Here is a 26,191-nt window from a genome sequence, read left to right as displayed (position 1 = left end):
AAAAAGGTTGTTGCTGTGAAACATGGAAAGTGAGACACGACAGACTAGAGTCTTGTTAACCAAGAAGCTCGAGTAAGGGCATATTGATCACCACGTTCTTGCAAAACACAAGTGATGCAGGATAAATTTTGGTCTTTAAAGAAAGCAATTCAATCATCCTGATAACAAATCAATCCTGAGTACTGCTTTGAACCTTTTTTATGATCACTTTAAGTTGTATGGAAGTGTCACATGCTCGATCGTGTACATAGTTGAGTGAAAGATCCCTACAGTACACTGTTATGCAATTTTGAACAACATTAGATAGTTTTGAAAATTGTCGTTAACTTATTCTTACCAAATAATTGCAATGTTTGTAGAGCTTTCGGCCAACCCTTGAATTTTCATTGATTGGGTGGCTTTTATTTACAGTTAAGTGGTGGTGAAAAGCAGCGTGTGGCATGACTAGCTCGTGCATTTTTTAAAGCCCCTACAATTTTGTGAGCAGTTATGTTTTTCTTTTCTTTTTTTTTTTTATTGAAATTGTCTTTAGATTCATGTACTTATGCACATTTAAGTGCTTATGTGTGTTCAGAAACGTAAAATGCACTCTTAAGAATAAAATAAAGAGCTACGTACCAGTCTAAACTTGAAATACGAGAACACCAGTTTGACACCCATTCATTCTATGTGCCCCTGGAAAACATAACTTTGAAGATTTTGAGAATAAAATAAAGAGCTACTAATTGCTTATAGACCAATTTTTTGATGCATCATTTGAACCTTAATTTGTTTTCTCTAATCGAAATTATACTTCTTATATAGCCAATGAGCTATATCTCAAATGTCACCTCCTCCAGCCATTGTAATGGGCAAAGGGTGTGGTCATGTGTTCAAGACCCTTTGGGTTTGTGTAGAGTTTACCATCAAATAAAAATTGTATTTTTTTTCCTTAAAACCATAGTACACTGGTGGTACATTGTAGCATTGACACACACACACAACACACTGTTTAGTACTGTACACGTAGTCATCCTAATTTGTTGTGTTTTTTAAAATCTTTCTCGTATTGTATATATTTTAAGGGTTTTTGGTATCACTCATTTGTGGGCTTCCAATAAATCTCTAGGTCATGGCATTTTCTACAATCAAATTTAATCTTATGAGTGAAGTCCTCTTCACATCTTTTCCTTACAAATGATTGGTTTTGACTTGCTTTACTCAAAAACACTTGGGTCTCTCTTTAGGTCTCTTTGATTCTTGTGTTAACACATTGCATTTAATTAAAACAAAAAATCAAGATATTTAATATTATACATGTTGACACATGTACGTATGTGTGATTACCGATGCTTGCTTGATCTCAAACTGTAGTTGACCTTCTGGAACCTAGTGCCATTATACCTTCGTCAGTGTCTGAAGCAATCCCTGATGTGATGCAGTTGGATAACTCTTTGCCTGCAATTAGTCCTCATGTTCACCCTCCTATCAAAAGATCTCGAGGGTAGATCAAATGTATGACGACATGTTATTAGGATTGAAGACGAGGATTCCAACGAGCACAAAGAAGCATTCAATTATTGTGGTAATGTTTTATTAATATGTTATTCTAAAAAACTAAGTACTTTATCTTTGAAGTACCATAATGACACATATAAAGCCTTTCTTACTAGTGGGATTGGAAAGGATAACCCCGAATCAAGAACAATCGGAGCTACAAAGAAGGATGGGGTACTAGATGGTACAACTAGTAATCCTAGTGTTGGATAGGGATGGCAATTCGTGTTTGCGGGTCGTGTTCATGTCAAGTCATGGGTATTCGACTACAAACTCGATCTAAGTTAAACATGTTAAACTTTAAAACCCTAACCCGACCCATTTAAATAATAGGTCGTGTCGTGTTATCCGTTTTAACCCATTTAATAATTAATTAGAAATATGTCAACACGACATGATATATTTCAACTTGCTTCGTATAAATGTGTTGAACTAACATGAATAACCCATTTAACATGATTGATATAATTTCATATAAAAATTAAAATCTATATTTATTATTAGTCATAAGATCTATAAAAAAAATAATATGACTACCTACTAACAAAAAATATCAATATTTTTCAAATTTTAACGTATAATAAAACTAATCTTACAAACTTTACAATAACAAATATGAACATAGATTCAAAATTACAATCTCAATAGTAAAAACGTAAGCATATTGAGAAATATCAATATTACAATATAATAAAATTGTAATTTTGAAATAAAATCTAAATGGTTTATTACATGTTGATTTCAGGTTAAGCGAGTTGTGATTTTATAAATACGATCGAAGATCATGATGAATTTATAAAATAATCTGTTCCATATATCTAGCCACTGATTACGTCAATAACTCTTTGATTAATGCCATATATATATATATTATAATAATAATAATAATAATAATAATAATAATAATAATAATAATAATAATAATAATAATAATAATAATAATAATAATAATAGAGATAGACAAATAATATTTAATTAACCAGCAGAAAAACTAGTCCGGAGGACTTTTTTTTAATTTATTAACTAATTAAAGCTCAATCTTCTAGTTAACCTGCAAACGCGTGGACATGTTCCCCACCCAAGTATTTACGTATAACATAAGTTTGTGCAGGTCAGCATGCACAAACTTATTATGAAATTATGAACCAAAATATATATCAAGATGGTCATAAGCTACCAATTAATCAGCTCTCAAATATTCTATTACAACAACAACATTAATTAATATATAGTTTACTTCTAGTACTGATATATTAATAATTACTAAACCCATTTTAATTGGTTCAACAACTTTGTTATGTTGGCATCGCCATCGCAAATTAACCCAAAACTTTAATTTAGTTGTATATAGAAACTTGTAATTTATAAGATGCCATATATATCACCATCACAATTCAAAACATGGGACTCTATTATACATATTTTGATCGGCGCGCATGTATATATATATATATATGTTGATGTCGTGTTTCGTGGGTCTGGGCAACTCCATGCTAGCAGCACTCGATCACTTCACTGCAAGGTGGAGAAAGGGGGAGCTCGAGAGCCGTGATACCTCCGACACTCAAGTTAGATCAAGGTTGAAGATGAAGAGAGAGAGAGAGAACTCATGTCTTTTTGTAAAGAAGTATTGAAACCGAAAGTAACCCCCCTTCTCGGCAAGAAGGGGGTATTTATACCTAAAGGGGGTCAGTCCTGAAGTGATGGTGACCGGTGTGCGGATCTGTACCGGATCGCGTGTCCCTGCCAACCCCCTGCCTCCGGTCAGACTTGTCAGGCCTGGCCTGGGTTGTCGCTGACACCTAGGAGGGCACGTCGTTCCGTACTGATCTCGGTATGCATTGAATGCGACGTGGCCTTGCCATGCGTGCTCATTCCCGCATAATTAAATGCGGCGTGACCCTAGACGAGCTCGCTTGCCCTCCTATGTCGTCTAGACAGCAGTGTTAGGGACGAGGATGTCTCTGATGGTTTGCCCATTTGAGTGCCATGCCATCCTGTTGTGTCAGGGTCGGGGGCACCTCTGTCAGTGGTGTCAGGTTGCACAGTCTCCTATTCTTTTGTCAGGACTCTTGCCTTGTTGCCTTGTGTCTTTCCTTCTGGGCCGTGTCGGCCCATCCCAATTCTTATACGTGGACTCGGGCTCGGGCCTTATCCTGGGCCCAGCCGCTAGGAATTTCTCCCGTCACCATATATTTTTATATCATGCTAGCTGGCTAGCTAGGTGCTTATTTTTATCTATTCAACATCATATATTATAAATTGGTTGATCGGGACTTATGATCAACAAATTAATAAATGAAAACAATTAAGGTGATCTCCCGAGTAATTAGCTATTTTCGTTCTCGATCTTGTTATAATATATACTTCCACTAAGCCAACATAAATATCATGAGGAAGAAACTACTGCAAAAAATCAACCCACCACGCACCAAAGAATCGATATTCCAACGTCGATCGGTCTGTAATTACTTTAGAAACAAACTTTGTATTGGCTAGGGTTAGAGACAGTGGCATGCATTTAATCGATCAACGAGATATTAATGTAAGCTGTAAGCTGTAAAGATGTGAGCCTAGAAAGCCATGGATACATACATGCATATATCCTTATAATAAATTCGGTCGATCAATGCATGGATGTATATATTTGTCTTATTTCTTTCATTTCAGCAAGTCGTGTCACATCACGAGATTAATTATTAGTTGTTTAATAACGAATTTGAATGATCCGTCTCATAAAGCATCCATCTTTGCATATATGTGTGTAGTTTTGCAAGTGGAGTTTCCTCTGGGCCGGGGAATATACAAGTACTCTTCAGATAATAATACGTACGATATATTCTTCCGATTGAGTACTTGAGAGTTGAATGACCAAAGTCATGACCAAACTGCCCTTCACGGGGCAACGTACAGCCATATGACTGTTGGGTCGGTATACTTGGATTGAAAGATGAGCAATAACCTCTGTGCTTCATCTGTCTGCAGCTAGCAATGATGGCTTCCGAGAAAAAACACCTCGAACCAACTTCTCAACAGGGGACAAAAAAAAGCATAAACATGGGATTTTCCTAATGATTGAAAGAAGAAAAACATGAGCGAGCGAGCGAGCTAGCTAGCTTAGAAGAAATCTACAAAATTCCAACAAACATGTAATTTGTTGTATATCCATTAACGTACTCGACAGAATAAATATATGTAATAATAATAAAGCTACGTTCACGTACGTATTTGCTAGCTTTATATGTTAATTCTATTAAATCTAGCTTTTAGTGCGTACTAAAACCATCCCATGCCAAACCATTTGGTAAGGTAAAACATTGTTGCAAGAAATTGGTTTGCGTTCATTTCAACCATCGAGCGCAATATTCCAAGCTTGGCGCAAGATTATTGATGAGTATCGAATTATATTGGGGTTGATGATATTGGTTTACTATATTGTATGGAATATTGAAGAGTACGTACCGGCCGGGCTTGATCATCATGATGATATGGATCGAACTAGATATAAATGAAAATTCAATCAGTTGGGGTTGGCGCAAAATATAGATAGGCCAGGAACGTCCATGCATCTTGGTAGGAAGATCATGAGGAGATACAGATGTGAAATGGAGGAGAGAGAGCTAGCTAGCTAGCTATATGCATGTTTGGGCTATATTTAGATCAGAAATCATGTTTAACCTTGGGTGGGGTTGGTGGGGGGTGAGAGATTATTACAGTATATACGTAGTGCGCTTATAAACTAAACTAACATATGGGAGTAGGGAAAAAGGTGAAAAGCATGCCCTAGATTTTGGGGAAAGCACATTTCGGTATTTGGATAAAATAATATATATTATATGAGAATTTCATGTATGGGTATAATATTAATAGTAGTAAAAAAAAGGAGGGAAAAAGTATGGGGGAATTTTGGCAGTGTTTGGAGAGCAGGGATTAGGAGGCAAGGAATATGAGTGGGGTTGTGCTTGGGGTGGCCGTGATGGGTGGGTTTAATGATGACGATGCACGCCGGCAGCTTTAGTACTCATGTCTCTCTCTCTTTCTCCCAAAACGCAGTCGGCACGCCTGCTCCCACTCAAAAAAAAACTAGCATCTCTCTCTCTCTCTCTCTCTCTCTCTCTCTCCAAGAATTGAAAAGCTAATCCACTAACCCATTTGCTGATATCGGCCTTGTTATCTTTTTTCATCTTTTTGTCAGACAATTCTAATTCTATAACACCAGCCAGTCCACACTACTTTTCTAGTTTTTTTTTAACAGATTAAGGCTCTATTGCAGTCAATATATCCCATCCTAGCTAGAATTTAATATTCTAACCCATAAAATATAATAACCTAAGCTAGAAATGCAACCCAACCCCAGTATTCATTCCTCCTCGATTTCCCCAAAAGTAGGCAAAATCTAACTCGATTCCCCCCTAATTATGTTTTGGAGTTAAACCTAGGCTAAATTCCAACTTCAAGATTCCTCCTTTAATCATTCTCTATCCCAATTCCCCTAGTTGTTAAAAACTCAAGCAACCCATCTCCCTTCCAATATCCAAAGACCAAACAGACTCACAGTTTATTGATGTGGATCTCTGTGGGTTTGTTAAATGGATACCTTGTTTAGGCTAGTAAGTCTTCAATCTGATCAATCTTACAACTCCAGTAGAACCTCCAGCAGCTCTCGATCCTCCAGACAAAACCATCACTACCAACAAGATCAAGACGAAGAATGCTTCAACTTTTTCATGGATGAAGAAGACTTCTCCTCGTCTTCTTCGAAGCACTACTATCCCTATCAACCCCACCCTTCCACCACCACCACTAATACCACCGCCACAAACATAAGCAGTACCCCCACCGAATTTTCTCTCTCCCCCGCCCGTGATTTTAACTTCGAATTCTCCGGCAAGTGGGCATCCGATGTACTCCTCGAAGCTGCACGAGCCATCGCAGACAAGAACAGCACCCGTGTCCAACAACTCATGTGGATGCTCAACGAGCTCAGCTCTCCTTACGGCGACATCGATCAAAAGCTCGCCGCCCACTTCCTCCAGGCCTTGTTTAGCCGCATGACAGACTCCGGTGAGCGATGTTACCGCACTCTTGCTTCCGCATCAGACAAAAATTGCTCCTTCGAATCAACCAGAAAAATGCTCTTGAGGTTTCAAGAGGTGAGCCCGTGGACTACGTTTGGACATGTGGCGTGTAATGGTGCAATCATGGAAGCCCTTGAAGGTGAGCCGAAGTTACATATAGTTGACTTTAGCAACACATACTGTACCCAGTGGCCTACTTTACTCGAGTCCCTTGCAACCCGCAGCGACGAAACTCCACATCTCCGACTCACCACCGTGGTCGCCACAAAGTCCAGTGGTTCTGGAGGTATGGCCGCAGTGCAAAAGGTAATGAAAGAGATTGGTAGCAGAATGGAAAAGTTCGCTAGGCTTATGGGCGTGCCATTCAAATTCAATGTTGTCCACCATGCTGGTGATCTCTCAGACTTAAACCTAGAGGAGTTGGACGTCAAAGACGATGAAGCCCTAGCTATCAACTGTGTGGGCACTTTGCATTCAATCACACCCATTGGTAACCGCCGAGATTATCTGGTATCCTCTTTCAGACGATTGCAGCCGAGGATAGTGACCGTGGTTGAAGAAGAAGCTGATCTTGACGTTGGAGTTGATGGGCTCGAGTTTATGAAAGGCTTTGAAGAATGTTTGAGATGGTTTAGGGTTTATTTCGAGGCTCTGGACGAGAGCTTTCCCCGGACCAGCAACGAGAGGCTGATGCTGGAGCGCGCGGCTGGACGTGCCATTGTGGACCTGGTGGCGTGCTCGCCATCCGACTCGAAAGAGCGGCGCGAGTTGGCAGCGAGCTGGTCCCGGCGTTTTCACGTGGGTCGGTTCGGTCCGATTTCTTACAGTGATGAAGTGTGTGATGATGTACGGGCATTATTGAGGAGGTACAAGGAGGGTTGGTCGATGACACAGTGCTCGGATGTTTCCGGAATATTTTTGTCGTGGAAGGATCAGCCGGTGGTGTGGGCCAGCACATGGAAGCCTTGACCATGGATTCAGACGCTTGGGAGTGATCCACACGTATGACAGTTTTTTTTTTTTTGGGCGTGCATGGGGTACTGGAGTTTAATTTTGGGTTTGCTTTAATTTGGAATAAAGGAAGAGATCGAGAATAGGGATTTGCTTGATTTGAATAGAAATGAAGTAAATTCATTTTCATTAGTACTCTTGTTTTAATATCTGTAGATTGTGATTTGTAGGGATTTTGATCATTTTTTTTTTTTAATTATGGCCGTATCTCTGGGTATTATTTTATAGACATTGCTTTGCTTTGGTGTTTTTCTTTTCTTGAAGGAAAACTAGTTTCGTAAAATAGTCCAAGATAACCATACTTTGATTGACTGAATACAAAGTTCTCTTATTATAAAACAAGTATCCAGCCAGTTCTCTGATCAGTATGCAGTGTGTGTATAATATGTGCACACCATGTATTCCAATTGGTAACATCGATCCTCGATCGATCGATATCATTTGCAAAATTATCTTGATGCCCTGGATCTAATTAACACTCAATTATATATAGGATTATTGTGGCATGTATTGATGGATTTTATATAGCATATATATGAGATATTGGATGGATGTTGTCCAGCGTTTGACTAGAGATCATGGCCTGCACACGTCTCTATCATTAACCTACAACTAATCAACATTAATGCAGTTAGCATCCCATGTTAATCACTCCAAATATACATATATATTAGTTTCTTAATTAATTCAGATGGTCCTTACTTGTTATATGCATATATTAAACCTAAAACACCATGAAGATAAGGGACCAAAATTCTAATGGGTTTGGTATATATGTGGTGTAACTACGATGTCATGATGAGCTAGCTCGAGGAATATCTTAGCTAGGAGCTAAAGAAGGGTTTAAAGTTTCAAGTCCTTAAAGTACAAATAGCTAATGAAGTCAAAAGCTAGGGTCGTTATCAAAGTTTGGGTGATAGAATCTTTGGACGGCCATGACTGAGTTGGGCTGTGTAAGGAGAATCTCATAAAAAGGTGTTTAGCCAATAGTGGCACACAGGAGGTAGCAGTTCAGTGGCCAGCACGTTATGTTGACATGGTCTTCTCCATTTGTTTTATTTTTTTAAAGCCCTAGTCGTCTTTCAATTGAAGAAAAGCTTTTAACGCTCAGTTTAGATATTAAATTCATATCATATCTCATATCATCATTATAATTTTTATAAATTTTTATATAAAATACAATAAACAATTTAATTTTTTTAAATTTTAAAATAATAATAATATTAAAAAAAAATTTAACAATATTTTATTCAACTTTTAATTTTAATCTAAAATCATTTCATCTCATCTTACTATCTAACCCCCCACCTTAACTTATAATGTTATATAGGCCGCCCAGGCCCCCACCACATGCACTAGAAGAAGCAGCAGAAGCAGAAGCAGAAGCAGAAGCAATTTAACTTTCATGGTGGTCTAGTAGCGTAAAAGAAGTGCATGGTACGACGTTTTTGGCCCACGGAAGGAGGAGAAAACTATTTTAAAAGAGAGGCAGGCATAATATACAGTGGCATGGGAACATCTTTTCAGGGTTTGCATATAGATAGATATATCTTAGATCGCTTTGATGAAACTTGCCGCCCACCCCTCCTCCACGTTGTCATGCTTACGCTCTTTTTTTATCACCCCTGCATCCACCTCTTTAATTTGTTTAATCATGTTTAATTTCAGTTTAATTATTTATCAAACATTTTAGGTATAGCTAGCTAGCTAGCAGCTTATATTTAAATGAATGTGTGTCTTTATGTGGGTTATTTTAAAGGGAAGGGGAGCTGTCTTTGTAGTACTATTATATATATATACTACATGGCCCGCCCGCCCTTTAGCTTGCTTAGCTTTGGGCTTTGGTTTTCCTTTTAGCAGAAAAATAATTGACAGGACCATGCAGCATGCAGCTGATCATGTTAATGTTGCTTTTATATAAAGTTTCATATATATATAGATAGGACCATAGTCGTCGTCTCTGGTGGCCGAAATGTACGTACAGATCATCGAACACACGTTGAAACAGTATTATTAATTAGTGTGATCTGGGCAAAATAGTTCCAGACTTTCTGATCAATCATGCAACAGCGCCTAGCGCACACAAGGCCGTGCATCCATGGAAAATGAAAAGCCCAAGCCCTAGCTAGCTAATTATTCCTTTAATTAATTAATTAATTGGTTTCTGATCATGCTAGCTGTAGTACTGGAAGATCAGATGAATAGCGTGATCATGATCTTAATTAATTTCTCGCTCGCGGTATATATAAATCTATATATATATATATATAAGACATTAATACATGATGATATTGATGCCATGCAAGCGGTATCAAGAAATAATTAATATAATTAGCACTGACTCTTTAATTGGAGTACTACGTACGTACATCACTCGGTCGATCGTAAGGCTTTGCGAATTGCGATCACGTATATATGAAATGCATGGAGTTATACGTATTTCCAACAAATACTTAATTAATTTGCATCATCATGAATTAATTAATTGTCTACTCCAACGATAATATATATATATATATATGTAAGTCATACATGGTAATATTGCCAAGTCATGAAAAATAATAATACACGTACGTACGTACGTAGCATTAATAATGTTCTATTAGATTAATACTAATTTGGATCGATATATATATATTAGCAAATTAACCACTCCATGATGATGATGATGTGGGTCACAATCGATCGTGGTCCATTCGATTCTCATAGACCTAACTGGGGGACCATATTTGGTGAGACGTGCATATCATCATCTTATATGGTCCTAGTCGTCAATGTTGCTATATATATCTATAATGTTATATGAATAACGCTAGTACTCAGCTTCCGAGCAGCTCCCACTAGGATTTATTTAATAATTAAGAAAGTGTTTTTAATTCTGTTGTGAATTTAAAATAAAATTTTTAAAATTGTTAAAAAAATACATGTGAAAAAAATAAGCAAGAAAAAAAGGATGAAATGTACTATCGGGAGCCCCCAGCAGGAGCTCCCAACGATGGCTGTAGAGCCACCCATGTTATATATGTTTCCATCGCTCAAATCAACAAATATTCACTACAACAAAAATTCATTTTTTGGATGATTTTTGTTTGGGACGAAACAAAAATCGTCCCAAAAAATGAGATGTAGGGACAAAATTTAAATTTCATTCCTAAAAAGTGACGGAAGCTGTTTCTCGTTCGAACGGTATATGTAGGGACAAAAAAGTTCATCTCTAATAAAATAACCGCTCAAACATCCACAAAAAACATTTGAACAAAATAAAATATATATTCGAATGGAAATTATATATGGTTGAACGACAATTTGGTGCATTAAGTGACAAAATTTAGAGGGACATTGACTTATTGTTCAAATAACATACAATAACGTTCAAACATCAAGATTAATCAATATTCGAATAGATATTATATATGATCGAATGAGAAATTGGTGGGTTAAGATTTAGCAGGACATTAACTTACCGTTTGAACATCATACAATAACGTTCAAATGTCAATGTTAATCAATGTTCGAACAGATATTATATATGATTGAATGAGAAATTGGTGGGTTAAGATTTAGCAGGATATTGACTTACCGTTCAAATAGCATACAGCACATTCGAACGTCAAAGATAATCAATGTTCGAATACATATTATATATGATCAAACAAAAAATTAGCTGGTTAAGTCAATAAATTTAGCGGGACATTGACTTACCATTCGAACATATTACTATATCATTCGAACTAATAAGTTATCAATGTTCAAACGTAAAATAAAGTGTTCGAATGGAGATTAGAAACGTTCGAACGTGGCATATTCCGTTTTAATGGTTATAGAATTTTTATAATTATTGATGGCAACAAAATACCTTACTTAATTATATATGGATAAATATTTAATTTATATAAAAGTTAGCAATTAAATAATAGAAATCAATAATTAATTTAGAAAAGAAAAAAAAGATTGAGTTCATAATTAAATTAAATTTACAAAACATCAAATATTGTCCATACCAAACATAAATAAAAAATGTAAATAAAATATAGAAACTACTAAGATCTCAACTCTCTGCACACATCATCGACTGCAGCTAGGCATGTCTCTAGTTGTGTCAGTCGAGTACTGATCATGACATGAGTCGTAGACATGACATCAATCTCTATATGTAAGTCAGAGATACTAGCATTAATCCATATTTGTAAGTCTGAGATTCTAGCATTAATCTTTGTACAAAAGTCAGACATGGTAGTACAGATCTCCATACGCATTGCATCGATCATTGCTGATGTCTGTCCGCTGATCTCTGTATGCACTATATCAGCCATCTACTCACGAGTAGCTGTGCATGATACCTTGGTCTGCGTGGATGTCTCACCAGGCGATACTCCACGATCTCCCGAGTGTCCATCTATCTGACACACTGGGCAATATTTGACAGGACTCGGATATGTAGCAGAAATCGGGTGATCAGGATTCTGAATGGCAATATATCCGTCGTAATATACCAAGCCTCTGATCGAATCCTATCAAATTTATAACCCACTAGGTCGATAGGAACAACATGAGCGACACATATCATAAACTTCACCTGATTCATGTCAACCTTTATCTTGTGTTGCCGATAATCAATATTGTTAGTGATGATCAAAGTCATGATCTTGAAAAAAGCAGATAGATCTACCTGCTTGATACTCGTCGTCTCATCATACAGAGGAGCATCTGGACCAACAATTAACTCCCTCACTAGATGATCAGCAAGGGTATCGAGCTCATCTGTATAAGTTGATCCCTCGTCCTCAGCCGTCTCCCCATCACCCGAAGCTGGAGACTCTTTAGGCACCACATTCGGATATGTAGTGCGCAGTCTAGGAATACCAATAAAATCAGTGAATATATATGCTGAAAATATAACTGAAACTCTTCGAATAGAGATTGTGTATGCCATTTCGTCATTTGGATTGGCATCACCGAACTCTTTATAGAACTTAGAGACGATGTCAATATAAGATACGAGGTCTCATGCTTCGTCCTTCTGATTGAGGATTTGTGTCCAACCACGATCATTGAAGACTGATGTTTCATCGAAATAAATCCGATGGTATCCGATAGTAATGATTGTCATGTATTTTTACAATGTATCTTACATGTTGGTATCTGTGGATACTTGACAAGAGATGTACGCGTGACTTTGACTAAGTTGAATACATTTTTTAAAATATTTATATGCTAGGACATTGAATATAGAAGTTTTGGATCGTATGGAAGGAGAAATTTCTATAAAATTGTATAAGATGAAGTGTATTTATCCACCGTCATTTTTCGATGTCATAATTCATCTAGCTGTTTATTTGACACGTGAGGCTCGACTTGCAGGACCAGTCCAATATAGATGGATATATCTCATTGAACAATTCTTCGGAAAGTTGAAACGCACAGTGGGTAACAAGGTCTGCCCAGAAGGATTAATTGCAAAAACATATATTGACAATGAGTGGCTTACATTCTGTTTCAAATACTTCCACGGAGTTGACACGAGGTTTGATTGGCCAGAAAGAAACTTTGATGTTGACCAAGCAAGACAACGAAATGAGTTTTTTAGGAAGTATGTATCACACAATGGATCGAAAATGCTATAGGAAAACATAAAATAGTGGTATCTTAGTCGAAGGAAGAAATGGCAGAGAAAATATTGATTTTTATGAGGTTATTGTCGATATAATTGGAATGAGATATTTGTGGGAGTTTGTGGTGTATTGTTTAAGTGTGATTGGTGGGATTTAAGAAATCTTTGAAGGGTAAAACGCGATAATGAATATTTTTTTAGTATTAATACATTAAAAAAATGTATGAAAATGATTATTTTATTTTAGCTTCTCAAGCATCTCAAGTATTCAACTTAGATGGTCTTAAATTAGGAAATCAATGGCGAGTAGTATAAAAAGTTTTCTCGAAGAAATATATATGATGATATCCCTGAGGCTGAAGGACAAGATGAAGAAGAAGATGAACCCTCTACTCAAAAAGCATACCAACAGAGTCAACCCGTCTTTAACTTGTTGTGGATTTGAGATAGTATGAGATTATTTCATTAAATAGGGAAGATATTGAAGCTAAAATTATTGATGCGACAGTTGAGTAAAATGTTGAGTTATCTTAAATATCTACAAATGATGAGGGCGAATCTACAAATGAAACTAATACAGATGATTGACCAGTTTTGTGTTACACATTATGACAAATCTTTTATGTAATGAATATATCAGTATTTCGAAATTATGCTACCGAAGAGGAAGGAAGTTCGCATCTCATCTTCACCTTTTCCTAACTCTCTGTCTGACTCACCACTAGAGATTGACTCTACAAAACAAGGTAAAAGTCTAATAGTCATTTTGTTTCAATTAAGGTCATTAATACATATTATAGCGTTTCTAACCATCATTTATTTTGTTTTTACAATGAAATAAATATTTTATAGAGTTAACAATACAACTTCATCAAGGTCGAGGAACTATTAGAGGTGTGACGTTGGAAAACTATCATAAAATTGGTAAGATTAAGATTAACATTCTTGACGAACATTCATCAAGCTGCTTGTTGTCAGCTTGGCTTGTATCACATGCAGGTGCTCTTACACAAACTTATGCACCTTTGACTACGAGTTCGTGGCAAAAAACCACTAAAGATATGAAAGAGCTTATTAAGAAGCGTTATTTGGTAATATTTAAATAATTCATTTATATTAATATTATTTAATATATATATGCAAGATTTAGAATATTCTGGGTGATAATATCTTTTTGTATATATTTTTTCAATGATCATTTTGAATTAAATTTTGGTCGGAAAAAATAGTGTGAGACTGTCGATGAGTTTATGTGTAATGCATTCCCAAATATAAGGCGGGATGTCTCGAACATTACAATAAGTTCGAGAACGAGAAAGATGCAAGCCAACATCCTTTTCAGAATGTCAAACCTTCCGATTGGGAAAAATTTTGTGACATGTTTAAAGATCTATCATATAAGGTAAATTTTTATGTGTCTTATTTATAATTTTCGCTTCCTAATATTTAAAACTTCTATGCAGGAGCAAAAATTTATAAACAAAATAAATAGATCGAAATTAAAGATTTATCATCATGCAAGGTCAAGATCTTTCTTTCCCCGCCTCTTTAAGAAATTGGTAATGCTATTTTATTTTATTTATTGTATATAATTTGTTATTTGGAAGTATTTTAATGACTTTATATCTCAACAAATATCTCTTGTAGCAAAAGTCAGATACCAATTATGATTTGATAAAATTATATGTGTATCACATACTGATCGTTATGGAGAGTGGACTCATCCTGATACTCGTGAAAATTATATAAGTATTATAATCTGTTTTAATTAAACATATTTGAATATTTATGATGATATTAATTCTTTCTCGTGTGTAGGATAAAATGGTTGACCTACGTGTTGAATCTGCGTTAAATGAAAACTTCTCAATAAGTGATGTTGAAATCTTTATACAAGTTTTGGATCGACGTTCAGGATATTTGAGGGATTTGAGTCGTTGTGTAAAGCCTTCTAGCCCTTCCTCATTGTCCGAGTTTGCCTATAATACCTCTATAGTGTTAGACAGAGTGGATTTCAAAATCAAAGAATTGATTGCAAAGCAGCATGAGTTAGAGACTCAATTGACAAAACAAGCAGATATGGAGATACGCATGAAACAGCAAGAACAACAACATGAAGAGTTTAGGAGAGATGTGCAACTCCAAATGCATATGCTTATGCAACAGTTCAGGCCTCCAAGGAACTGATTTACATTATATGTACAGATTTCGATATCTATTTCTGTACGAAAAACGCTAGTACTACGACTGTTTTATTTATTTAGTCCGCACTTATTAGACTAGTTTTATAGGTATTGAAAAAATTGTAATATATTTGTTTAAATATTATGTGTCTGTTTGGTTTATAATTATTGGGTAAAATAAAATAGTAACCGTCAAACAAGAAAAAACCGTTCAAACAAGTTGAGTAAAACCATTCGAACATTGATATAGAACATTCAAATATAATTGGAATTAAACGTTCAAATAGTACGTGAAACCGTTCGAATGAATCATCGAACGTGAACTAAACGTTCGAATGTCTACTAATATGAAATCGTTCAATCCTATCATGGTCCGTTCAAACGTCTTACTCAATAAGTCATTTGTTCAAACATATTTTACTATTTGATCATCAAATTGTTTGTTCGAATGTTTCCTCATGTCTATTTGGTCGAACAGACTGATATCAATCGACCACTCATGAAGGACACGTTCGAACGTCAATTTTGTACCGTTCGAACATGATTCTGGGACGAAGTTCAAGCATCCCAAAAAAACTATTCCGTTCGAACGTGATCAAATGTTTCTGCTTAATTTCGTTTCAAAATATATTTTTTGGGATGAAATTGATATTTTCTTTCCAAAATACATTTTGGCACATTGTTATTGAAATGACCTTGGGACGCTTGCTTTTCATCCCATGAAATATTTTGAGACGAAATCTCAATTTTTTGGAACAAAAATTGTCGTCCCAAGAAACCAATTAGTTGTAGTGGTTCAATCTAAAACCTCTTTTTAATTCCCTGCATATTCATATTATATAGCTAGGCTCATTCATATATATGATCGATCGACCTGTGTTTGTTCACATGCAAATTAGGAGGAATGGTGGTGGTGCATGGTCATTGAAATTACAACTATTAGAATGAGGCTGAGAAAGTACTATTGGTGAGTATTGCGCGGACTTGAGGTCCCGTTTGAATGTTGAGTTGAGTTGAGTTAAAATTAGTTGAGTTCTTTATGAATAGTAGTGAATTGAGATAATGTAATGAGTTTTGTAGGGCCTACTTAAAATGAGTTTAGATGTGTTTGGATGTTAAAATGAGTTTAGATGTATTTAAGGAAAACTGAAAAAGATTGTGGATCCCGCGTGTAAAGATGTATTGAGTTGAAAATATTGTGGATCCCATGTATAAAAATATTTTGAGTTGAGTGATGTTTAATGATTTGAGAGTTGGGTGTTTAGATATTAGACTTAACTTAAAATTAGATTGAACTGAATTGATCTCAATACGTTCCAACATCCAAATGGGATTGTGTGGGCATGTGTGTGTATATCGATTCAGGATCAGGTAATGACAGACCCATCCGATCCGTCTGTTGAGGCTTATTTACAGGAAAATAGGAATACCCTTAGAAAGAGGGATGAATTGATGCTTCTCTTGCTGGTGATTATAAACTAGCTTTGAAAAATGGAAATGTTATATTTACTCTCACCTTATCATCCCATGATAACATATGATACCAGGTTATCTTTATTCTCAAACAATTTAATAATTTTCCTTAAATTATTGGACTAATTTTCAGCAAGATTTCAAAATGGCCATAGTCCACATGGGAAAAATCTACCCTACTTGGAAGCTAAGATTTTAACATTACCTGGGCAAAGGGATATGTATGGTACGTGTACGTTACTTCACTAAGAGGGTTTGAAACTCATGAACTCATGGCTAGAAATAAGCAAATCCCGGTAATAATAATGAAAACCAGTGAAAGAATGACCCCGGAGGCATCAAATTATATAATACACATACATACCATTTAAATTTTTTTTTTTTCAAAAAAACAGAACCAATATATGTCACTTAAAACCCACTAGTACTACTCCACCCCAGAGGAAGTCTCCACTTTCTATGCCAATATATGGACACTCTTGACCACAATGGGAATCCAAAATTATAGTCAAGTGGCCGATCAACTGGTCCACCAACTATCAAAGGCAACCACACATATCTTGAGTCCCTCAAGTCAGCTGGATTCCACCGATCTGCCATGAAAATGTACAAACCTGGAAACCCTGGAAGAGGAATCACATATGTGCTTTGAGCAAAAAACGTTGTGAGCTTGAATATTTTGCTCCCTCCAACGCATGGGTTGCCCATTGCCTCCCATGGCCCCATGATTGACTCAGCTGCATGAGCCAGCGCCTCATTTGGGGCCCATCCAGTGCAACCTGATGTGATCATGTAATAAGTCCCCTGGTGCTTGAATAAAGCTGGGGCTTCACGATGTTGTCCCACAAGAATTCTTCTCATGACATCATCAGACACATCAAGATAATCTTCAGTAAGCGGTCCTATATGAAGTTCACTATTATCATCAGAGGAGTATATCAGATATGCTACATCATCATCATCTTTGAAGATTGTCATGTCCCTGCTCTCAAATCCATGAGGCCTTTTGCTATGGAGATAAGTAAAAGGACCATCTGGGTAATCACTCACAGCAACACCCACGGAAGCTTTTGTATAATTGGCATCATCTATATGCATCCACATAGCATATTTCCCTGTCTTCTCATTGTAAATCACTTTTGGCCTCTCGAGAACGTTAGATTTGTGGAGATCATGGCTTTCATTTGTTTCTTCTGCTGCCAGGACTATACCCTCATTTTTCCAAGTCCACAAGTCCTTGGAAGAATAGCAACCAACTCCTATGATGTCAACCTGAACCATTAAAAAGTACTCGCAGTTAATTATTAGTGCTAGAGAAGTGATATATCTGCAATCATGTGACTGCGTGCAAAAAGAATATGAGTGTTCGCTTCTGACAGGGATGATTATCTATTTATAATCCGTTAACAAATGGGAAATTATTTTTGCAAATTCCCCATTTTCAGCCTCAATATTCTGTTTTTTTTTTCACCCCATGATATCTGAAGTTAATATACATACTCTCATTGAAGCGAGGGATGTCATTACAATCATTATGATTTTCATAAACCTTATTTATTAGTATCTGTACTTTTGAAATTTGATAATTACCATCATGTAGTACAAGGCGTAGGTCTTTAAGCAACATTTGCATGCTACAAACCACTTTTTCAGTTCCAACAACATGATAAGATAATTGCTCTACGAATTTCCATTGCAACCCAAATGATACAGTTTTCAGATCCTCCTCTATAAGACAGTATGCATCCTTCTATAGATGATCCCATCCCCACTCATCACCGTCAAATAGGCATTTTATTTTTGTGACAAGCAATGGCCATCACATAAAGATAGTTATGTGTGTTAACTCCCAAATTAGTAACCTATTAGGTGAAACTGGGCTTTATAAGTGATATTAGAGACACTTCAAACTATCTAGTCTTAATGGCATATAGTGCAGATGTGGCTATTGTTTTCCCTAGATTGTTACGTATGATATCAGAGCCACCTAGTACAGCCAGCCATATAATAATGAAGTACTGCATGACATGGCCTTGATGAGGATGCCAGGAGTCTAAAGGGGAGGAATTTGTAACACTCCAGCACATTGGATATACGGATAATCGCATGGAGTGGGTAGGTTATAAAGATAGTCATAAGAGGAGGAGTTTGTAGCCCTCCAGGCCCACACTGGAAATATGAATAAATCACATAGAGTGGGTAGGTTATAAAGATAGTAATCGGTGCTAAGTCCTACATTGGCTACTTAATAGGTAAAAATGAACTAACAAAAAACAAAAAATTGCCTTCAACCCGGACCAGAATGATAAAAGAGCAAAACTTTGCACAAGATAACGTATGGTTGTACTTTCATGTTCAGACAATATGGGAAAGAGCAGGAAAATAGAGAAAACTGACATCCACAATCATGCTAGAGACTATCATTCAGTTGGGGTGTTTCTTTATCTATTTAAGGGAAGTTTCACAGATTTGTATGCCTAGGTTCATGGCCACAATAAGCCACTTAAGTTGGAGGTAGAAATTAACAAAAATATAATCGAAGGAGGTGTGTGCCAGGCTAAAAATATTATAGATAAATATGTTGACAGGAAAGAGTCAATTGTAGATAGAGATAAACAAAAATATACTCGAAGGAGGTGTGTGCCAGGCTAAGAATATTATTGATTAATATGTTGACAAGAAAGAGTCAATTGCAGATTCATACCTTAATCGCTGATAACCACAAGTAACAAGTTTGTATTAAATAGAAGGGTCTCAATCTAAATCTCCATCATCTAATGCGTAATCTATCAAATAGCCCAAATGCACTATGCTAGACTTGAGATTTTTATTTATTTTAAAGGATATTAAAGGTGCCACATTCAACAATAAAGAAACAGAACAGTTGAGGTCTTTTCCAGTACCAGTTGTAAGACATACTAAATTCACTAGAAATATTTAACCCACCTTTCCCTCTTAAAGAGTTGGTAGCAAATTTAGACCTAAGATCTTATCATCCATAAACCAAACTTCTAGCGTCAGTGTTGTCACATGAATTTCGAATTGAACCCATCATTGGATTTTTTTACTTTATTATGAGTCACATTTCTATAAAGATTTTTTTTCTCTCTCAGTTTCCGTTCCTGATTATTATGTTTTTTCGTTTTCCTTTGGTTCGGCAGTAAAAAATTCTGAGCAACTGGAGACCTAATTGTATTTCCAACAAGTCTACTGATTCAGGTGAAAAGTTTGTACTAGGTGTTCATGCTAGCATGTGATTCCCTCTCTGCTAATAAAAGTTTTCTCTTCACTTCTAAAAATATTAAACAAAAGAAAAAACTCTTTATTATTTACTTTCAGTATTTATAGAACACAAAAACAGGATTTGATACAGAGAACTAAGCTTAATGACATAAGGAGGTGTCCTTACAGTAAGTATAAGAACACAGCCCACAAGAAAGAGATCAAGGAAGATAGAAAAGGCTAATAAGAGCTTCCTACAGTTGCGGATAAGCCTATGAATTGTTACTTACCCGTGCTGCAGCTTTTTTGTGAGCATGGTAAGTGGTACCATCTTTAAATTCTCCATACCAATAGTATGTCCTTGATCTTTGATCATATAGAACACCTCCTCCATGGGCTTGAATGGGGTTTCCATCAGTGTCCAACCAGAGTCTCCCCGGATAATAGTAAAAGCTATCATTCCCAGCATCCCTCATTGGATCTATGGCAGTTTTCTGATCAGGAAAGAATATATTTCTAAGTTGTGAATTCTCGTCGAGAAATTCATCGATTAGTGTGGTTGGCCGCTTAGGTCTTCTTTTTGCTGCACGTGGAGATCTCTTTCCCTTTGGTGGGGGAATGTGAATATTTTCTTCTTCGACCTCTACAAGTTCACGGAATTGTGGGTGCTGGCTCACGTGCAATTGGATCTCTCCACCCACCTCATCCTTGTGGCGAGCAAGGGAGTATAGATGAAGCATAAGAAGACATCCCACCAAGCTCCATATCACAGCAGACATTGAACATCTGCCCCCTGCATTGCAACGGAAAGTGGTTGGTTTCCCGCATTTGTTCTTGATCCTCATTTTCTCTTTCTTTTTTATTTATCTCCAAGATGATGCTGCAATTAAGATATTGCAACCTACGGAGATACAATAAGTCCGACCAAATATGAGTCAAAACCTTGCTAATCTATGTCTTTTTGGCGGCGTAAAAATTCTATTTCTTTCTTGAAAGTGCAAGGAAAAAAAAAATCAAAAGCAAGAATGTGATATATAAATCGATTACAAAGGAATCCACATTAAAATCAGAGTAACTTCGCTTGGAAACAGTTCATATGCAGTACTCTTATTTTTGGATAAGTTCTTGTGCAATAATAACAACGTTATAAACACAACAGTTTATTGCTAATGGTCCAATTTATAAATCTGAATAAAACTCGATCCCCACTTCATGTATTCCCATAATTTTACACCCACAGCGTTTTCTCCCCCTTCCTCTTCTTTCACTTGACGAACTAATGTCAAAGGATGAACCAATTCACAGCAACTAAAGCGATTCCTGGTTATGTAAAGGCTGATTAATCAGAAGATAGTTGTCTCTCTGCCAGTAAAGCAAGTAGTACGCAGCCAGATATTCATACCTTTCGCATAAAATGAAACCAAAGGATCTAAAGTTCAAAAATCAGCGACCACAGCATATCACATAATAATTGGCACACTCGAATTGAAATTCGCTAATACACTTCAAGCCACAAAATAATAGAGATGCTCAAAAAGTTCAATTCAACTGAACCATACCTCATTTCACAGACAGAATCAACAAAAATATTCAAAGATAAACACAGTCTCATACATTAAATGTTGCTAACAGTACGTTTATCAAACACCTTACCTGCGAACACACGAACCACGAGTGCAGCTAAATTCCCAGACATGGATTTAGACTCTAGCGCCTCCAATAGTATGCGAAATCAGAACACCAAAGCAACACACAACGGAGTTCATTAAATCATACACTAATCCCACAAGCCCATCAGACCGATTCTACCAGGTCCCGGAACACTGTTCAAGGGTCACGGGGAAATTTTGTTTTTGGGGTTGGGGCTGTTCAACCTTAGCTTCTTTTGTTGAATTGGATCTGAGTCTAAGGTCGATGATGATGTATGACCGGCGACCAACGATACTACCTACGTCGCTGTTTGTGTTTGGGCCTTAGAAGGTCCTGTCGGATGGATGGATTTATAGGGTGGAGAAAAATGGTAGTTGTAGTAGTAGTGCTGCGTAAACGTTTATAATTATTTTTAAAAAAATAATAAATATAAAATTTATATAAAAACTAATAATTTTTTAATAATAAATTATATAGATTTTTTTAAACAATTGTATGGTATGGAAGGCTTGTAAATTTGTAATGGATTATAGAGTAATTTCTTCGCTCAGTCAATTCCGTATTTATTATAAGATTTTAAGTTTTTAACCCAATTTTATTTTTGACAGTTGAATACGGACAAAGATAACCAACCACAACGCTAAAACCTTCATTTATATGAAGCTATTTTTTAGAAAAAAAAAAATTACAAATAAATTTACTTTTAAAAAAATCGCACTCTTAACTTTTTATTTTAAATTACATTTATCCACGAATAATTTTAATTATTTTTTAATTCAAGCATTTAAGCCAAAATTATTCAAAATTAATAATATTAACTAGTATATTAAGAAAGAAAATGATGACCTTACTACAAGTTTTACTAGAAAGGTATAAATTTCATGTAATTGATAGTAAATCACCAATGTAATAAATATTGGTTATCAAAGATTATGAACTCTTCTAATGCAAAAAAATTAATAAATAGTTTTTCAGTAAAATAATAATTAAAAAGATAATAGATTAGACTGATCATGTATCATTTTATAAAGAATAATTCTATTTAGCATCTCACACACCAAACCTCTTTTAATTTCTTTTTTCCCATAATATGTATGTGGTATATAGATGATAAGTAGAACAATTCAATAAGTTTATTAGGAATAAAATATAAAAAAATTAAATTATGTATGGTGTGCGATGTGGGATGATGAGCGCACAACATGACCCTTTTATAAAACCAATTTAGTAAACTTGTAGTTAGTTTTGCTACTCATCATCCCCACACACCATACTTTTTTTTAATAATTTTTTTATAATAATTTTTTGTTTTATTCTTTCTAAACTAATTGAATTTTTCTACTCATTAAACATATCACACATTTGGTAAGAGAAAAAAATTAAAAATTAAAAAATTATGTATGGTGTGTGATGTGAAGATAATGACTAGAATTTTTCAACTTGTAGTAGTTGCAACATTATTCAGTTAAGAATAATAAAATGAAAGATGTAAAGAGTTATTGAAAGAACGACCCATCTAATTTGGTTGTCCATCGAAGTTTGCGCTCCAATGAATTTTTTTCTACTTACCATGCAAAGAGATCTTTGGAGGGAATGAATATGTTAAATAATTGAATGTTTGTGAGAGGAGTATGTGATCTAGATTAATGTTTTTGATATTAATCTTAATTTGTATGATGAATCTCATTCCTTTCTTTGATATTATTGAAACATCCATCATTAATATGGAAAAACATCAATACAAATCAAGCTTCGAGCAATACTACTTGCTTAATAATATTTGGCACACAGAGCCGCCATACTACAATATCATCAACTTCTATGCACTATGAGCGGCGGAATTTGCCTCCCTGCCTATGTCATTAAGAAGTATGTAGATTGCAATTGAGGAGATTGTGATTTTGGGGTTGATGTTTGAGTTTTCAAACATCAACCCAAATGACAACTTCATTAAGTAAGCTAGCTTTGAAGGAAAGTGTCGATTGCCTGGTTTTCGAGTATAGAGAGCATACGAATAAGTATCCAAAATGACAATTTGCTGCTTTTTTAGAAGTCTTATGATTTAACAGCTCATCTTGAACATCATCAAAGAAAGAGGGTGATCTCAAGTAGCCAAAGAGAATGAAGTGGTAAAGGGAGAATAAGAAAGGTGTAAACCACTTATGATAAAGGAGATGAGAACAACATCCTCAATTGGTTAGCCTACAACTGCAATCACATGAGGTAGTTGGTGCAATCGAGTTTGAAAAGAATGACTTGGGTGAAGTTGGGAAAGGAAGTGGTAGAGGTGAGAAGAAAGGAGTGGAAACTCATGAAGAGAAAGGTTTAAAGGCATAGGCCAGTGGCTATTGATATCATGAAAAGTTTGGAAAGAAAAGGGTGACCAAGATGATCTACCCGTAACTCTATCCTTATATTTATGGTGACTCAACACAACTTTATTATGTTACATATGAATTTGGATTTCTAAAGGTAAGGATAAGGATATACATATGATGAATAGCTACATGTAAATACTTAAATGATATCACTTAGTTGAGGGAGAGAAGACAATGAAGGTAAGTTGTTTGATGAAAGTTCTCAATGACCGTGAGAGTGCCAAGAGTCTATTTTTCGTATTTATATAATGGAGTACAATTATACAAGATGCATATTACCGTTAGAGACAGTAATCTATACATGGTAATTGCTAGAGCTAAGATATACACAATCGGTTTACAAAGGCAAGTACTAGATGTCGCTTGTGAGGGAGATTCCATTTGAGTACTCATAGTGTTGTAGCAGTTGGGTGTGAAGTTACCATAGCAGAGGATGTTTCATTTGGTTAGTGCTCCAATTTTGATAATTTTGCCATTGGTGTTTGAATAATGTCAATACACCCCCACAAACTATGCCAAGTAACGAGAACAAGTTTGGTGCGAAGATAAAAAAGTATAGGGCGGTCAAGTGGTTTGGTGAGAAGATAAACAAGTTGCATAGATGATGTGACATGACGGGTATGAAGCAGACCAAGAGCTACACGTTCATGGATGTAGTGGTAATCAATCACGATATGTTTGTTGTAGACATGAAAAACAAGGTTAATTTTCATGTAAAGAGCGCTGAGATTATCACAAAGTAATAGTGGAGAAGTCGGTAACTTGACGCCCATGTCACAAAGGAGAAATGAGATCCAAGTGAGCTCAGTAGTAGTTTGAGCCATCGCTCTGTATTAAGCTTCAGAACTTGAGCGAGAGATAGTGTGTTGCTTTTTGGCATACCAGAAAATGTAATTGCTATCGAGAAATACACAGTATCCGGTAGTGGGACCCCGTGTGAGATGGCACCCTACTCAATTTGCGTCGAAAAAGGTATAAAGATCAAGTGTAGAATTGGAGCTAAAATGAAGACCAAGTTCCACAGTACCTCTTTAATATCTAAAAAAAGCGTTTGACCATTTTAAAATGGGCTTCTATAGGAGAGTGCATAAATTGAGAAACAAAATTAACACTATAGAAAAGATTAGGACGGGTAAAAGTAAGGTATTAAAGGGCACCCACAATACTACGATAATGGGCTTGGTCAAGAAAAGGGTTTGTAGAGGTAAGGCCTTTGGTCTTGATCATCATGTGAATACCCATGGGCTTACAGTCAGTCATTTGAGCACATTTTAAAATATCGAGGGCATATTTTGTTTGAGAAAATGTGAGACCATCAGGGATCGGGGTGATTTGAATACCCAGAAAATAGTGAAGAAGGCCAAGATCTTTCATGGCAAATTGATTTCGAAGAGTCGAAATAAACTCATTAAGAAAATCAGTAAAGGAACTAGTGAGTAAAATGTCATTAACATACAGTCGTAATATAAGACAACCACGAGATGAATGATAAATAAATAGACGAATCAATAGTGCTACAAATAAAGCTATAAGTAAGAAGAAACCTACTGAACTTATCAAACTATGCATGTGACACTTCTTTTAAACCATAGAGAGTTTTATTTAACTTACAAACATTAGAAGAGTGAGTTGGGTCGATAAAAACTGGAGGTTGTTCCATGTAGACAGATTTGTGGAGATCACCATGGAGGAATGCGTTATTGACATCCAACTAGCAAATGTCCCATTGGTTGATCAAGGCAAGAGTGATAACAATCTGGATGGTGATAACAAAAGGTTTCATGCTAGTTAATACCATCTATTTGGTGGAAGCTTTTAGCAACTAAATGAGCCTTTGAATGATCAAGGCTGCTATTTGCATTGAGTTTGGTTTTAAAAACCCACTTGCAACCAATGACAGACATGAAGGGGTCATGGGGAACAAGAATATGCGTATTGTTGTCATACAAGGCTCGTAACTCATCAAACATGGCTTGGGACCAAGTAGGGTGATTAAGAATAGAGTGGACGATTTTGGCTCTTTGGGTTTGGTAGTGAGATTATGAAGGT

General features: G+C 36.0%; 2 protein-coding genes across 3 annotated transcripts; one reads left to right on the top strand and one right to left on the bottom strand.

Annotated features, from left to right (window-relative positions):
• Positions 1–5,987: 5,987 nt before the first annotated feature.
• LOC108988543 (protein SHORT-ROOT-like) lies at positions 5,988–7,850 on the top strand. The gene has a single exon (XM_018961829.2). The coding sequence runs from the start codon at positions 6,126–6,128 to the stop codon at positions 7,581–7,583; it is 1,458 nt and encodes a 485-aa protein (XP_018817374.1). The 5' UTR covers positions 5,988–6,125; the 3' UTR covers positions 7,584–7,850.
• A 9,315-nt stretch (positions 7,851–17,165) lies between these two features.
• On the bottom strand, positions 17,166–22,142 carry LOC108988562. 2 transcript variants are annotated; one of them, XM_018961865.2, is made up of 3 exons: positions 21,768–22,142; positions 20,405–21,015; positions 17,166–18,164 (listed from the first exon to the last, which is right to left on the bottom strand). In XM_018961865.2, exons 2-3 carry the CDS (start codon positions 20,957–20,959, stop codon positions 17,304–17,306), a joined length of 1,416 nt encoding a protein of 471 aa, XP_018817410.1. In that variant the 5' UTR covers positions 20,960–21,015; positions 21,768–22,142; the 3' UTR covers positions 17,166–17,303. The 2 variants fall into 2 exon arrangements, with proteins under 2 accessions (XP_018817410.1, XP_018817411.1); XM_018961866.2 differs by having other exon boundaries at positions 20,405–20,907; positions 21,768–22,117.
• Positions 22,143–26,191: the final 4,049 nt, after the last annotated feature.

The sequence above is a fragment of the Juglans regia genome, chromosome 12, assembly GCF_001411555.2.
Source record: "Juglans regia cultivar Chandler chromosome 12, Walnut 2.0, whole genome shotgun sequence".
In the NCBI taxonomy this organism is placed as follows: Eukaryota; Viridiplantae; Streptophyta; class Magnoliopsida; order Fagales; family Juglandaceae; genus Juglans; species Juglans regia.
The sequence above is the reverse complement of the archived record's forward strand: the minus strand, read 5'-3'. Positions and strand labels throughout refer to the sequence as shown.

Coding starts and splice junctions, on each gene's coding strand:
- LOC108988543 (XM_018961829.2), top strand. CDS start 6,126: ATGGATACCTTGTTTAGGCTAGTAAGTCTTCAATCTGATCAATCTTAC.
- LOC108988562 (XM_018961865.2), bottom strand. CDS start 20,959: ATGAGGATCAAGAACAAATGCGGGAAACCAACCACTTTCCGTTGCAAT. Junction 18,165..20,404: donor ACAAAAAAGCTGCAGCACGG/GTAAGTAACAAT, acceptor TTAATGGTTCAG/GTTGACATCATAGGAGTTGG.